We start from the raw sequence: 13,089 nt of genomic DNA, 5'->3' as shown, positions 1-13,089 counted from the left end.
GTGCAGCGAAGGGCTGTAACCAATAGGCTGGATGTGATTTTCTTCCAATAACAGCACAGGCGCCTGAAACCCAGAGAGGCTTTGCAGCCGAGACTCCCTAGCAGAAAGTGGGTCTGCCCTGCAGTTCGGATGGAGGTGCCGAATCTCAGACACCTCTCTCATAGAATCATAGACTCCTAGGGCTGGCAGGGACCTCAGGAGGTCATCTAGTCCCACCCCCTGCTTCAAATAGGATCAACCCCAACTAGGTCATCCCAGCCAGGACCTTGTCATGCTGGGACTTGAAAACTTCAAGGGATGAAGAATCCAGCACCTCTGTAGGCAACGCATTCCAGTGCTTCACCACCCGCCTGGTGAAGTAGTATTTCCTAATAGCTAACCTACACCTCTCCCTCTGTAACTTCAGATCATTGCTCCTTGTTCAGCCATCTGTCACCACTGAGAACAGTTTGTCTCCATCCTCTTTAGTGCTCCCCTTCAGGAAGTTGAAGGCTGCTATTAAATCACCCCCAAGTCTTCTCTTCTATAAACTAAAGCAGCCCAATTCCCTCAGCCTCTCCTCGTAGGTCATGTGCTCCAGCCCCTTCATCATTTCTGTTGCCCTCTGCTGAACCTGCTCCAGCACATCCACATCCTTTTATACTGGGGGGGCCCAAAACTGGACACAACATTCCAGATGTGGCCTCACCAGTGCTGAATAGAGGGAAACAACCACTTCTTGAGATCTGCTTGAAATGCTCCTCCTAATGCTCCTCCTAATGCACCCTCGTGTGCCGTTAGCCTTCTTGGCTACAAGAGCACACTGTTTACTCATATCCAGCCTCTCATCCACCACAACCCCTAGGTCCCCCTCGCCCCCGTGGAGCACTTCAAAGACAAACAAAATGATTTATTTGGTGATGAGCTTCAGATCTATAGCATTTCCAGTACAGACCGCCATCTATAACTACAGCTGTCTGAAAAAAAATTGCAGTAAAAACTGACAAATCAAGTACATGGGACTGAAGGAGGGGGGTGGAGTCCTACATACTTTGTCAGTTTTTATTGACTTTTTTTGGGACCTCTGTACTGGAAATGAGATTGGCCTGATGAAGTGGGTCTGTCCCATGAAAGTGCATCACCAAATAAATCACTTTGTTAGTCTTTAAAGTGCTCCATTGCTGCTGCTTTGTTTCATTCGTAGACTATTGCACTTTTCCGTTGTGTGTTAGTGTTTGTGCCACAGCTGGTTTCTCTCTTAGGTGCAGAAAGGAACCTGTGGCCTGCTGGAGTCATAGGCCTGCAGATCCACCTTCCTTGTGGCTTTGGCTGGAAGAAGTGAGAGGAAGTTGGGATGATAGCAGAGTAACTGATAACAGTGGATAGCGATGGGAAGAGGTCTGACAGGGAGATGGGCTGAATGAGTCCAAACTAAAAGGCTGCCTGGGGTAACCCAAAGGCTGTGGCACATCATGTCTGGCAAATGGGACGGCAGTGAACCAGAATCGGAGTAGCAGACAGCAGCCGAGGAGCGGAAGCACTCCTGTGCCACCACTCCCTTCGTGAGGCCAAAGAAAGAGACTTAGGGGAGAAAAGTTGGCTACTGAAGTGAGTGTCACCAACATGAGTTCACCATGAGGTGTGGCTACTGGATCACCGTCATGGCAGCCACCTCCACCGCCTCTTGGGGCCTCTGTCCTCCTGGTCCTGAGCGACGTCCTCACCAGCTCTGGCCAAAGAGAGGGACCCCAGCGACATCTCCATCCAACCCCGGTCAGGACTGGATTGGGTCAGTGGTGGCAACAATGGCAGCTACCACCATCTCTGCTTTCTCCTCCCACACCCAGGCACAAACACATCCAGGCATGCGCACGCACACGCACACACACACACACTCTCTCTCTCTCTCTAACTCATGCCAATTTTGCCACGTCACATTTCTCAGCTCACTCCAGCACCCTCACTCAGCAGGGGAGCTGCCCACAGGCACTCACGTACGATAACACTGCAGCACCGGGTGGGGCTAGAGAAGGGTTGGGCTGCCTTGGGTCTGCCAGAAGGGATGGCAGGAACAGCCTGGGATCCCGCAGCACTGGGTGCCCAGCGACAGCAACGCTGCACAACGCCTTTGTCAATAAGAGACAGCGGAACGGGCAATGGGAAGAGTTTTATTGTCCTGCAAGAGGTGCAGACTCCGACCATAAAACAAAGACAAGGAAGAGAGAGGCCTGGGCCATCTAGCAACATTCCTCTGCTGTGGACCATGCCCTTGACAGCAACTCGCCCTCCATCACCAAGGTCTGTCCAGCAATTCCCAGCCCCAGGGGTTGGGATTGTCTAGCAACCCCCTCCCCTGTCTGTGGGTACCAGGACCCATCCAGCAACTGTCTTCCTGCTGGGAACCAGGATGTGTCCAGAACCCACCTGGCCTTTTACCTCCCATGTGCAACAGGGTGGGTAAGGGCCAGCCCACACTCCCCGCTCTGGGCATCCCTTGTGCTGCAAGAAGAGCTGCTGCATAAAGGTCTGAGCACTCAGACCCCATCGTTTGCTGACTGAGCCCTGCCTGGGCTCGGGAGAGGTCTGAGCACCCAGAGGGTGGAATGTAAATAGACCCACATGCTGCATCCAGCCCTCAGAGGAAGATCTTCCATAGGAAGAGGTACAGTGAGATGGCTCTGGATCGAAAACTAAACCCAGCCCGGCGGGCTCAGCTTACACAGGATTATTGCAGACTGGAAAATGGCTTTACCCCCTCCCCCCACGTCCCAACAGTCTCCTGCTCGTCCGTGGCTGCTGGAAGGAGGTGACCTTAGGCCATAATCCGTTGTCACAGGTGCTGGTGTGAATCCAGAGGAACCTGGCGGGATGGAGAGCAGACTCTGGCCTCGCCAGCGGGCCGGTGCGGCTCTCGGACCAGCAGCCCTGACGACGTGCGCCTGGAGGACTTGGCAGCGCGACCAGCCCTCGGCTGGGATTTCTGTGCTTTCAGACCGTTTGTAAATGTCTAAAGGGAGATGCCACAAACCGGCTTTGAACACAGCAGAAAATCATATTTACAGAGGGGGTGACAGGGCTGCTTCCCTCACAGGCCTGCCCCGGCCGGCCTCCTTCAAGCGTGCTTCTGCCTCTGGGGCTGGCTCAGAGTGGCTGGTGCACTAGCTGGCTGCCTTCCAAAGCCCCCCTCACACCAGGGGTGCGTGTGCCAGTGGGGGGCCGGGGAGGGGGCCGTCGCATCTCCCATAGGGTGGCCCAGAGAAGCTGCCACCGACTGGGCAGCCAACAGCTGACAGCTGAGCAGCACCTCAGGCTGAGCATCGTATGCTCACAGCTGGGCCTGCTCCTGGAAGCGGTACCACTGCTGGTGACTCTCCAGGAGAGGCTGGGCAGCCCCCGCCTCGGTCCCGGATGAAGATGCGATGGGCAGAGGCCATGACGCCTGGTACGGCACAAGCCTGGCAAAGAGTCACGGCATCTTTGTAGCCACAGGGCAAACCTGAGCGTGTGGCTGTAAGCCACTTCCCCTCGCCTCGGCCTGTGCTAGTTAGGCTGGTGACCTCCACCTGGTTCTGGGTTCTCCTTCGACAGCACGTGCCAGCCCTCCAGGTTCCCTCTCCCGAGCTCCAGGGAGGTCCTTCCACTCCCAGCACCAGCAGAACTTGCTGCCGGAAGGTCCAGGACTGTCTGGTTTTCAGTCTCCTGTGGCCTGACCCTCCTGGAGCAGTGGCAATGCCATCCATAGCCCCTCGGGTTGGTGGGGAGGCAGAGGTGAGGAAGGGACTGTTCTGCAGGTCCTGGGTAGAGCAGGCCACCATCATGGGGTGGTGGGAGCAGGCGCTCTGCTCTGCCAGCCATGCCAGGCTCAGAGATCACACCCAGCGTCCAGGCAATAGAGCAACTCAGACACAGTTAGCAGCTGCCGTCACTTTCAGTCAGTGCAATCCCATTTGGAGAGCAGCTCGGGACCCAGCCTGGGCAGCGCGCCCCTGTGGCTGGCTTGCTGGAGCAGCCCAACAGTGTGGGCACCTTCTCTGACATAGCCCCTGGTGTGGCCAGGGGAGAAGCCAGCCCCTCAGGGACACAGAGGGGAGAAAACCAAGTGCCCTGCCCTGCGCTGGAGGCTGTGGAGGACTCAGCAACGCAACTGGAAAGTGCTTCTGCTCTCCCTGGGGAGGGCAGAGCCCAGCGAGGCAGGAGAAAGCCACAGAGGCTCCGCTCGTCTCTGGCTTCCCAGGCAGGCTGCTGGGTCTGGGGAGCTGAGGATTAGAGGTGGCGCCTGGGGCTGCTGGCGTTCAGCAGCTGAGACCTCATGATCTGGATGCTGCTCAGGATCTTCTTCTGGTGCCCCACCAGGGTGACCCCCAGGCTCCGAACGTCACTGTGGAAACGAAGGCAACGTCAGACCCACGGCTCCCCAGACGGCCTCCCCCACCTGTGCTGCCAGCCGGGCCTGAGGCTGCCCCTCCGCTGGCTCAGCTGTACTCGCCTGCCCGCTCTTCTCAGGAGCGACTGGCAGTGCCACGGACCCTGCGCCGTCCCTGGAGGGAGGCACAAGCGGAGGGGAAATGGTTGCCGACAGGCCAAGGGCTGGCAAGAGCGAGGTTCTAAAACTGGGCTCTGCTTGAGTGAGCTGTTCCCAGACGAGCCCGTCAGACCCACGCCCGGACGGACGGACGGACGGACAAAAAGCCCGCCCCACGCAGCAGCTTCTCTCATGTCCCTGGAACTCCAAAGAGCCCCCCACATTCCGCAGCCCTGCTGTGACCACCCAGGCAATTTGGCTGACAGTGGCTGAGTGTCCACTGTGCAGCCTCCCATCCAAGCCTGGGGTGCGCAACCATCTCGACAGACACACACAGCCTTACACATGCACACACACACGTGCACACACACAGTCCTATGCACATGGCTGCATGCACAGTACCCGAAGGTGTGTCCACACACACACACACACGCGCACGCACGCACACAGCCCTATGCACACGCATGTGCATACACAACCCCACACACATGCACTCATGGCCCGAAGGTGTGCCCATACACACAGTCCTACACATGCATGCACACACACAGCCCTGTGCACATGTGTGCGCATACACAACCCCACACACATGCACTCACGGCCCCGAGGTGTGTCCATACACACACTCCCACGTGTGCACATGCACACACACAGCCCTATGCACACGCATGCACAAAGAACTCTGTGCACACACCCACTCAGGTGTGCTTACACACACAGCTCTGTGCATGTGAGCATGGACCCAGTCCAATGCACATGCATGTACACCCCCGGAGCCTGTTGGATATGCACGCACAACCCTACGCATGCACACACACACGCACGGAGCTCTAGGCATGCATCAACACACAGCTCAATGTGCACAAACACACAGCCCTATGCATGCACACAGGGGCGCCCCCCCCCCGAGCCCCATGCACGCGTGCATGCCCACCCAGAGCTCAGCACCGCCTAGGAGCACTGCCTCAGAACTGGCTCCTACAGAAGACACCATGGAGAGATGCACCAACACCACTTCCTGCGGTACTTGGGTCTCCCCTCCAGGCGCGGCCTCGGCCAAACGCAGCCCCCACTGGGAGGGTGGCAGAGGGCGTTGGGTGGTGCTGCACATGCAGCCCTACCTCAGCCCCTTCTCCCCCTTCGTACTCACTCAATGTTCATCTGCATCACCATCCCCAGTGAGGAATATCCAGCCACCGCAAAGTTCTCCCTGTAGCGCCCCAGCTTGATGGACTCCAGCCAGTCCTCCACCGTAAAGCAGCTCGTGAAGTCGAAGAAGCCCCTGTCCAAGGGGGTCTGGGTGAACCTATGAGGCAAGAGGAAGGATATACACTTAGCACGGAGGAGGTGGGCTGGGGTGGGCCATGAGTGGAGTGAGGGTAACTAAAAAGCAGCCATGGCCCAAGCTGTGCAGCTAGGACAGCCACCTGGTGCCCCACCATTGTTCTACCATCCTGCAGATCCGGACCTCTCTTCCCGGCTGCCTGTGGCCATGGACGCAGTGACGCCACGAGCCCCACTGTGGCCGGGATGCTCTTGTGGCTTAGTATGGCTGTGGGCCGCCCTAGCAGCTCGCTGGGGCTCTGGTCCAGCCAGCGCTGTGCAGTGCCGTAGCAGGTGAGTGCCTGCTGTGGCCGGTGCCAGGTTGGAGCCTGGGCTTGACTCGGTCTGTGACTGTCTCACAGTCAGAGTGGACAAGTAGGTTCTGGGGGGCTGAGGAGGCTCCTTAGCTTCCTGGGTGCCTCAGCAACCTCCCCGTCTCCAGGGAGATTAACAGATAAACCCAGGAAGCTACGTAGCAAATGCTGCTTCCTCAGCCACTCCAGAACCTGCCTGGGGCACAAAGCTTCTTTTGGATCCACTACAAGCGACGCTTTCCCCGGGATGGCTGGAGGTCCAGGGAGGGACGCACAGAACAACTGCAGCTGGGCTGGGCCAGGACTCCTCCAGGCAGGTGGTCATGGGAGCTTCTGGCCAGCAAAGTGGGGGGGTGGTATTTGGGGTTCTTCTGGGTGGGGGAGGGGTGCTCAGGGTGACAGCCACAGAGGGGGAAGGAGAGGCAGAAGGACAGAGTTGTGGCTCATCTCCATGGAGGGGAGCTACAATGCACTGGCTGGTGCTGGGGGTGGAGTCTCTCTGGCTCATGTTGGCCATGCGCAGGGGGTGCTAGGAACTCTAAGTGGCTCTCTCTGGTTGTGGCCAACTATATCAGTGCATCAGGCCTATGACTGGCCTTCTCAGCCCACCAAAACTGTGGCCAGCCTTCCTAGGTCACTGGGGCTGTGGCCAGCTGTGTCTGCTGACCTGGGCTGCGGCCAGCCTTACCGGTTCACTGTGGCTGTGCACTTGAGGTTCTCAGGGTTGCGGATGAGCTTGTCCAGGATGCTGACGATCTGGGAGAAGCGTGGCCGTGCACAGCGGTCCTTCTGCCAGCAGTCCAGCATGAGCTGGTGCAAGGCTGTAGGGCAGCCCATGGGGGCAGGCAGGCGGTAGCCCTCCTCCACCGAGCTAATGACCTGGAAGAGAGGTTGGCTCGTGGTGAGCGCACTGCTCTTCTGCGGCGCCAGCCACACGCTATCGTTGGCAGAGCCGCTGCGGGAGCAGCTCTAGCAGTGACTGGTGGACAATAATGGTAGCGTGTACCTGTTCTCTGGAGCTTTCACGCTGCACACCCCAAACCCCGGGCTGCCTGGCCCTGTATGCCACCCCCTCACCTGCCCCACTCCCCTCCCTTCCCTTGTCTTTTCCATCTCCACAGCTTAACCCCACCTACAGCACATAAATAACACGCAGGGGGCGGGGACGCCCAATGACACGCAGGGGGCGGGGACGCCCAGTAAGACACAGGCCTGGTGGAACACCGATAACCTGCCCCCGGGATGGAGAGGCGCACGGTGCAGAAAGAAGGGTCACAAAGCGGACCTCTGACAATCCCCCTGTGCTCAGCTGAGTGCGGCGTCGCAGCCCCAGCATTGCCCGTCCCAGCCGGCAGAATGTCTCAAGCTGCATCGCTGACAGAGGCCATTAACGTGGGGAGGCAGCAATGTCCTTGGCCCGGAGAACTGCACTCTGGCATTGGACTTCATTCCCCAGTGGCCTCCACCCCAGCGTGCCGTTTCAGAGGAGTGTGAAGCACTCCCCTGCCTCCCCCCCGGCCGGATGGATAGTCAGGGGAACGGGCAAAGGAGCACCCAGCAGCCCAGCACGCATGGCCGCTGCCCCCTCTGTCCTTCCGAAACGGCGTCCTTGCCTCCCTCCCAGCTCTCCGTTAATGGGAGGGGCGGCCTGCAGGCCAGGGAGGGAGGGTCGGCCTGCAGGCCAGGGAGGGAGGGTCATCTCACTTACATCCCTGTTGGTCATGTTCCAGTAGGGCCGTTCCCCGTAGGCCAGCACCTCCCACATGACGATACCGTAACTCCACACGTCGCTGGCCGAGGAGAAGGTGCGGTACACTATGGCCTCGGGCGCCGTCCAGCGAATGGGGATCTTCCCCCCCTGGAAGAGAACACAGGGATACACTCCAGGACAAGGAGCGGCAAGGCCATGCAGCGGTTATTGCAGAGAGCCAGAGGTGGGTTTCACTGCCCGGGCATAGGACCTGGGCTCAGGCATGCAAGGGGAACGTCTCCCAGAGCCTTCCCTTGCTTCTCTGTGGCCACCAGTATGGCCAGGCTGTCACTGGGACCTGCCATCTCGAACCCTTTGGGCTCTCAGCCACCACTGAGAGGGCATAACCTGCCCAGCTCTCTCAACAAGATGCTCCCAGGCCTTATCCTGCTCAGCCCAGTTCCCTGAGGAAGGGCTCTCTGTTCTTTGAGTGCTAACAGGCCCCAAGCACCGGGGGTGCTGAGGGGCTGACCCACTCCGCTAGGAACACACATCCCTCGCTCGAACTACAGCCGCCCTCAGAGCCAATGGACCCCAAGAGGGGGCACTTCCCAGTGCAGCGTTGCCGGTGGCGCTACTGAGACGGAACTGCGGACAGGCAGCTCCAACCCCACCCCCTGAAAACATGGGGAAGCTTTCTGGTTTGGTGGCTGGCCCCGGGAGTACGCAGGGCTGCAATGCTAATGGATTTCCTTCCCTGTGCTGGGCCAGGGAGGTCATCTAACAGCGAATCCCTCCCTCCTCTGAATGGTTAGCACCTCCGTCCTCTCCCGGGCCTTCTTGGTATGGTAAAGAGGGGCCCGTTATTCACCACCAGAGCAATAGCAGGTGCTCTAGTGTAGGCAGGGCCTGGCACGTCACCATCACGTCAGCCACCCGAGCTCCGAGCAGGGGTAGATGGAAGACAGGCTGAGCCCTGAGCCAGGCTATGCAGGTGCACCCCAGCGTGAGCGATTAGTTCTGGCTTTGCCCGTGGAGATTCAGCCCTGCTGTCCTCGCAGGACGCTGGAGCAGTTGGTAGTGGCACCACGAGAACTGGGCTTTGGCTCCTACCGGCAGTGTTTGCTGCTGAGCAAACCTGCTCATTTCAAAGGCAACCAACCTGACCTCAGCCTGGCGAAGCAGAGGAAGTTTAAATTCAATTTCTTGCCCCTGCCTCAGGCTCAAGGCCAGATGTTCGCCCACCCCGAGCACCCACCGACGCAAAGGCGAGTGGAGTAACTCTGGTAGCAAATGCCCATGGAGGCAAAGCGTGCCCTCGTCTACCTAGAGCACCGAGACATGGGGCGGGTGGGAGCGCTAAGGGCCAATGACCAGCTCAGGCCTAGTGGCAGGACAATCTCATTGGGTCACCCAGACCAAGTACTAATTGTTTTGCTTGTGTGCAGGACTGAACCCAAAAGCACCTGGAAGATTAGCCTGGCTGCTAGAAGGCCTCCGTCTGCAGGTGGCCCAGAGAGCTGGAGCTACAGACGACAGTGAGACAGACAGTAGCTCAGGCTGACTCCCCAAAGCCTAGACTCTGAGCCCCTTCTTCTCCACCTCACTGAGAAACTCAGCCTCTGCCCTGAGGGCGTCGCGTACCCTGCTACAGGGTGGCCACACGTAAGCCCAGCGTGGAGAACAAGCCCAGAAATTATTAGACACTGGAGGTGTGTAAATATCTGGATGAGCAGCTGTACCCCCTGGATGAGCTCTCTGTACCCCTGGGGGCTGCACACCCCTGCTTAAAAACAATGGATCTACATTATGTTTGCAGTGTTGCTGTAGCTGTGCTGGCCCAAGGGTATTAGGGAGATGAGGTAAAAGACGTGTGGACCCAATAATAGATTGTACTTCCTCCACCTCGTCTCACTAAACTGGGTTCATTTAACATTGTTTTTGTCTGTAGTTTCCTGGATTTTCTTTCAAAGGAAAAGCAGATTCTGTGCTGTAGATCTGTTAACCAACCCACCCCCAACCAGACGACACCAGCAGGACTAGAAACCCTCAACCTCCATTACTGCCACACAGACTTCGATCCCATTTCCCACAGCTGCAGGACAAGGGGGTGGGATGGGGACTCTCTCCCGTCCCAGGTCAAGAAGTAATGGGCTCCTGCTCCCTGTGGCGCCCTAGAGTGGGGATGGGCTCCTCTCACACCCAGCAGGGCTGGGAAGGGGTGTGGATCCGGGTGAGAGCTGTGCTAAGGGCTGGTCCCCATCCCCAGCATTACAGCTGCTTTGGCAGATCTCTGTGCCGTGGGTCTGCTCTGGCTCGTCCTCAGAGCGTTTATGTTGAGTTTGTGGTCTGGCAAGCTACCAACATTTCCCTCAGAAACGTAGGCCAGAGTGCGGAAGCGGTGATGGTTAGTGGTTTTCTGTAGCCACAGAATTTCCTGGGACAGGCGAAAGGTCTGTCTCGAGCTCAGGAGCGTTGCTCCGGCGGAGCGTCGAAGGCCTGCTGCAGAGCAGGGAGGTGTGAGAGCACCTCAGAAACAAAGGGGAGGGGTGTGTGAAAAGTAACTCCAGAAACAGAAACTGAGGGAGCATCCATGAGGGGGCCAGGCCTTCCTTGGCAGCGAGACTCGGTCACTTGAAACCGTGTAGCACCTCTTCTAAGACTGACGTAAGTTATTTCTGAAATGAGCGTTCACAGTGGAGGCCCAAATTTCAAACTAAGAGCAATGATGAGCAGCCTCCCTGTCATTCTCTCTGCTTGGTACCCCTGAGTCCATTTGGAAACTGGAAGAGAGGGTGGGGGGATTGTCGGCAACATTCATCCATTTTGGTGGAGTTACTATTTTGGGTTAGAGAACAACAAGAAGTCCTGTGGCACCTTACAGATGCATCTGACGAAGCGGGTCTTTGCCCACGAAAGCTTATGCTCTAAAATATCTGTTAGTCCGTAAGGTGCCACAGGACCTCTCGTTGTTCCCGAAGATACAGCCTAACACAGCCACCCCTCTGACACTATTTCGAGTTAAATGCTCCGTTATTCCAGAAAAGAAACAATCTGTGGACATCAGGGTCATCCCCTCCCACCTCGGGGAAAAGGTTTTTTCCCACCAAACCCCATCCCCCCCCCGAAAGCCGTGTAGCCAAGCCCCGAGAGAGGGAAGTTGTTACCCCGCTCGGTTCCAAGGGAGAGGGGAGGAGCTTACACAGCGAGTGGAGGGTCTGAGCAGCCCTGAGGCAGGAGGAAACCCAGGAGCAGCGCAGCTGCAGAGAACGTTTGATTTTATCCCTCCACAGGAGAGACGATGTGGGACAGGATATTGTGTGGACTGTATCTGAGAGCAGGCTGGGAACAATCACTGCTGTAACTCCCTCCGTGTATGGCTGGGAAGAGATGAGTTTGTTTTATATGATGGGTTGTCCAATAGTGTACAATGGGCCACAGAGGTCAAGATAAGGCTGGGCTTCCCACCCCAGCGCTCCATCCCTTGACTTCAGACTGTCAGATTTATCTCCCGGGAGGTTGCCTGGAAGGAGCGCTGACCTTCACCAATCAGCCCAGAGGAACAGAGTTGTAACAGCAGCAGTGGCCTTGCCTGCCAGGCGGGGAGGCGCAGGACGTACCGTGGTGGTGTATGCAGCATCCGGATCGTCCTCCAGGATTCGCGACAGGCCAAAGTCAGACACCTTGCAGACCAGGTTGCTGTTGACAAGAACATTGCGGGCGGCCAGGTCCCGGTGCACGTAGCCCAGACCGGACAGATATCTCATGCCGGCGCCGATGCCCCTCAGCATGCCCACCAGCTGGATGATGGTGAACTGGCCATCGTGTTTCTGGAGAAAGAACAACCCAGTCTCTAGTCCTGGCCTCTCACTGGCCCCTGACAAGCGCCGATCGTGTGTCACTTTCCTGGGACCTCTGGGCTCTGCAAGGCCTCATTAAGCTACATGCACTCAGCTCAGCTGTTGCAACCTGTAATGCCCCCTGTCCTCACTTGGGGACCAAACCCAGACACCTCTTGGGGCAAGCCAGAGGACAAGCAGGAGAGGTAGTACTCTGGTCACCTCCAACCTACCACCCTCTGCTCTTTGCATCACACTGTCCTGTGCACCAAGAGCCACCAGGAGTCCTGCCTCTAGCACCAGGGTGCTCCTCAGGAGGGCAAGTTCGGATGCCTTGGAGCTACTGTTCTCTCTGAGCTGGCACCTTTTCCTTAGTGCTCACACTAGTCACGAGGCTGAAGAGTGTGGATCAGCCTGTTCTTCTCCCTCATCAGCCGCCCAGCCCAGAGGAACGTGCAATGAATAAAAACACAGAGGAGCTGATTACCCGGAGAAAGGAATCTAGTGAGCCGTTCTCCATGTATTCTGTCACAATCATTACCAATTTGCCTGCAGGAGACAAGAGAGGTCAAGTTAATAGAGAAGTCACCTTCCCCTGGGAGTCCCAGGGCCTGCCTGGTGCAAGGAGGGATGCACGGTATTCCCACAGCCCTGCAAAGAGCTGGTGAGGTCCCACATGTGAAAAACCCCATTGTGTGAACACAGCATGAAAGCGTCCAACTCACACCCACACATCCAACTTGTGCAGTGACACAGTCAATTTGCACACTAGCGTGCCACATGCCCTCGCACCTCCAACTCGTGCATCTAACTGGCACTAGCACACTATTTGCACACACCCGCCCTACTTGCGCTTGTGTATCCTACGCACGCTATGCATTCCACTTGCACTGCCACCTCTGATGCAGTGGGTCACTCCAGGCACCCTGGATGTTGCCAAGTCGGTTTCATTGGCGAAATGAAATTTGCATCCCATTACCATAATACTTTGCATTTCAATGTGCCTTTTAAAACTAAGACTTCGCATTACAATTCCACATTGTGTGGCCTTTAAATGCAGGCTAACGTGTAGTGCTTACCCTCATCCGCTAACTCCGATCTCGGGCGTGGAGGGGCAGAGTGAAGCAGTGGAGGGGGAGCCATTACATTACCGCTCTCCTGCAAAGGACCCCATTGACATCCCATTTTACCTCCCTCGACCGAAGGATTGGGAAAGCCGCAAGTAAAGCCTTCGCCTACCCATGGTTTGAGCTGCAGCCAGGAGTGAACACTTCGTTTCTCCAATGAAGTTGGAGGGGAAGGAGAGAAGCCCTGGTCCCGCCAGTGACAAGCGTCTCCCTCGCTACAGGCGAATTTGAAATATCAAAAGGAGCAGATGCTGCTGGGCTGAGGAGCTGGCTCCTAGCGCTTGACTGTAGCAGC

The 13,089-nt window shown here is 57.3% G+C and overlaps 1 protein-coding gene across 1 annotated transcript in view; it reads right to left on the bottom strand.

Moving 5' to 3' along the window:
• Positions 1-4,242: 4,242 nt before the first annotated feature.
• EPHA8 (EPH receptor A8) overlaps positions 4,243-13,089 on the bottom strand; it is a 74,500-nt gene continuing 65,653 nt past the window's right edge. The window contains exons 11-16 of the mRNA XM_074975916.1: positions 12,155-12,216; positions 11,449-11,658; positions 7,847-7,996; positions 6,827-7,017; positions 5,652-5,807; positions 4,243-4,357 (exon numbers count right to left, since the gene is read on the bottom strand). Of these exons, the coding sequence (XP_074832017.1) occupies positions 4,243-4,357; positions 5,652-5,807; positions 6,827-7,017; positions 7,847-7,996; positions 11,449-11,658; positions 12,155-12,216 (884 nt within the window). The remainder of the gene's footprint in view (positions 4,358-5,651; positions 5,808-6,826; positions 7,018-7,846; positions 7,997-11,448; positions 11,659-12,154; positions 12,217-13,089) is intronic.

Source organism: Carettochelys insculpta, chromosome 23, assembly GCF_033958435.1.
Source record: "Carettochelys insculpta isolate YL-2023 chromosome 23, ASM3395843v1, whole genome shotgun sequence".
Lineage (NCBI taxonomy): Eukaryota > Metazoa > Chordata > Testudines > Carettochelyidae > Carettochelys > Carettochelys insculpta.
The sequence above is the reverse complement of the archived record's forward strand: the minus strand, read 5'-3'. Positions and strand labels throughout refer to the sequence as shown.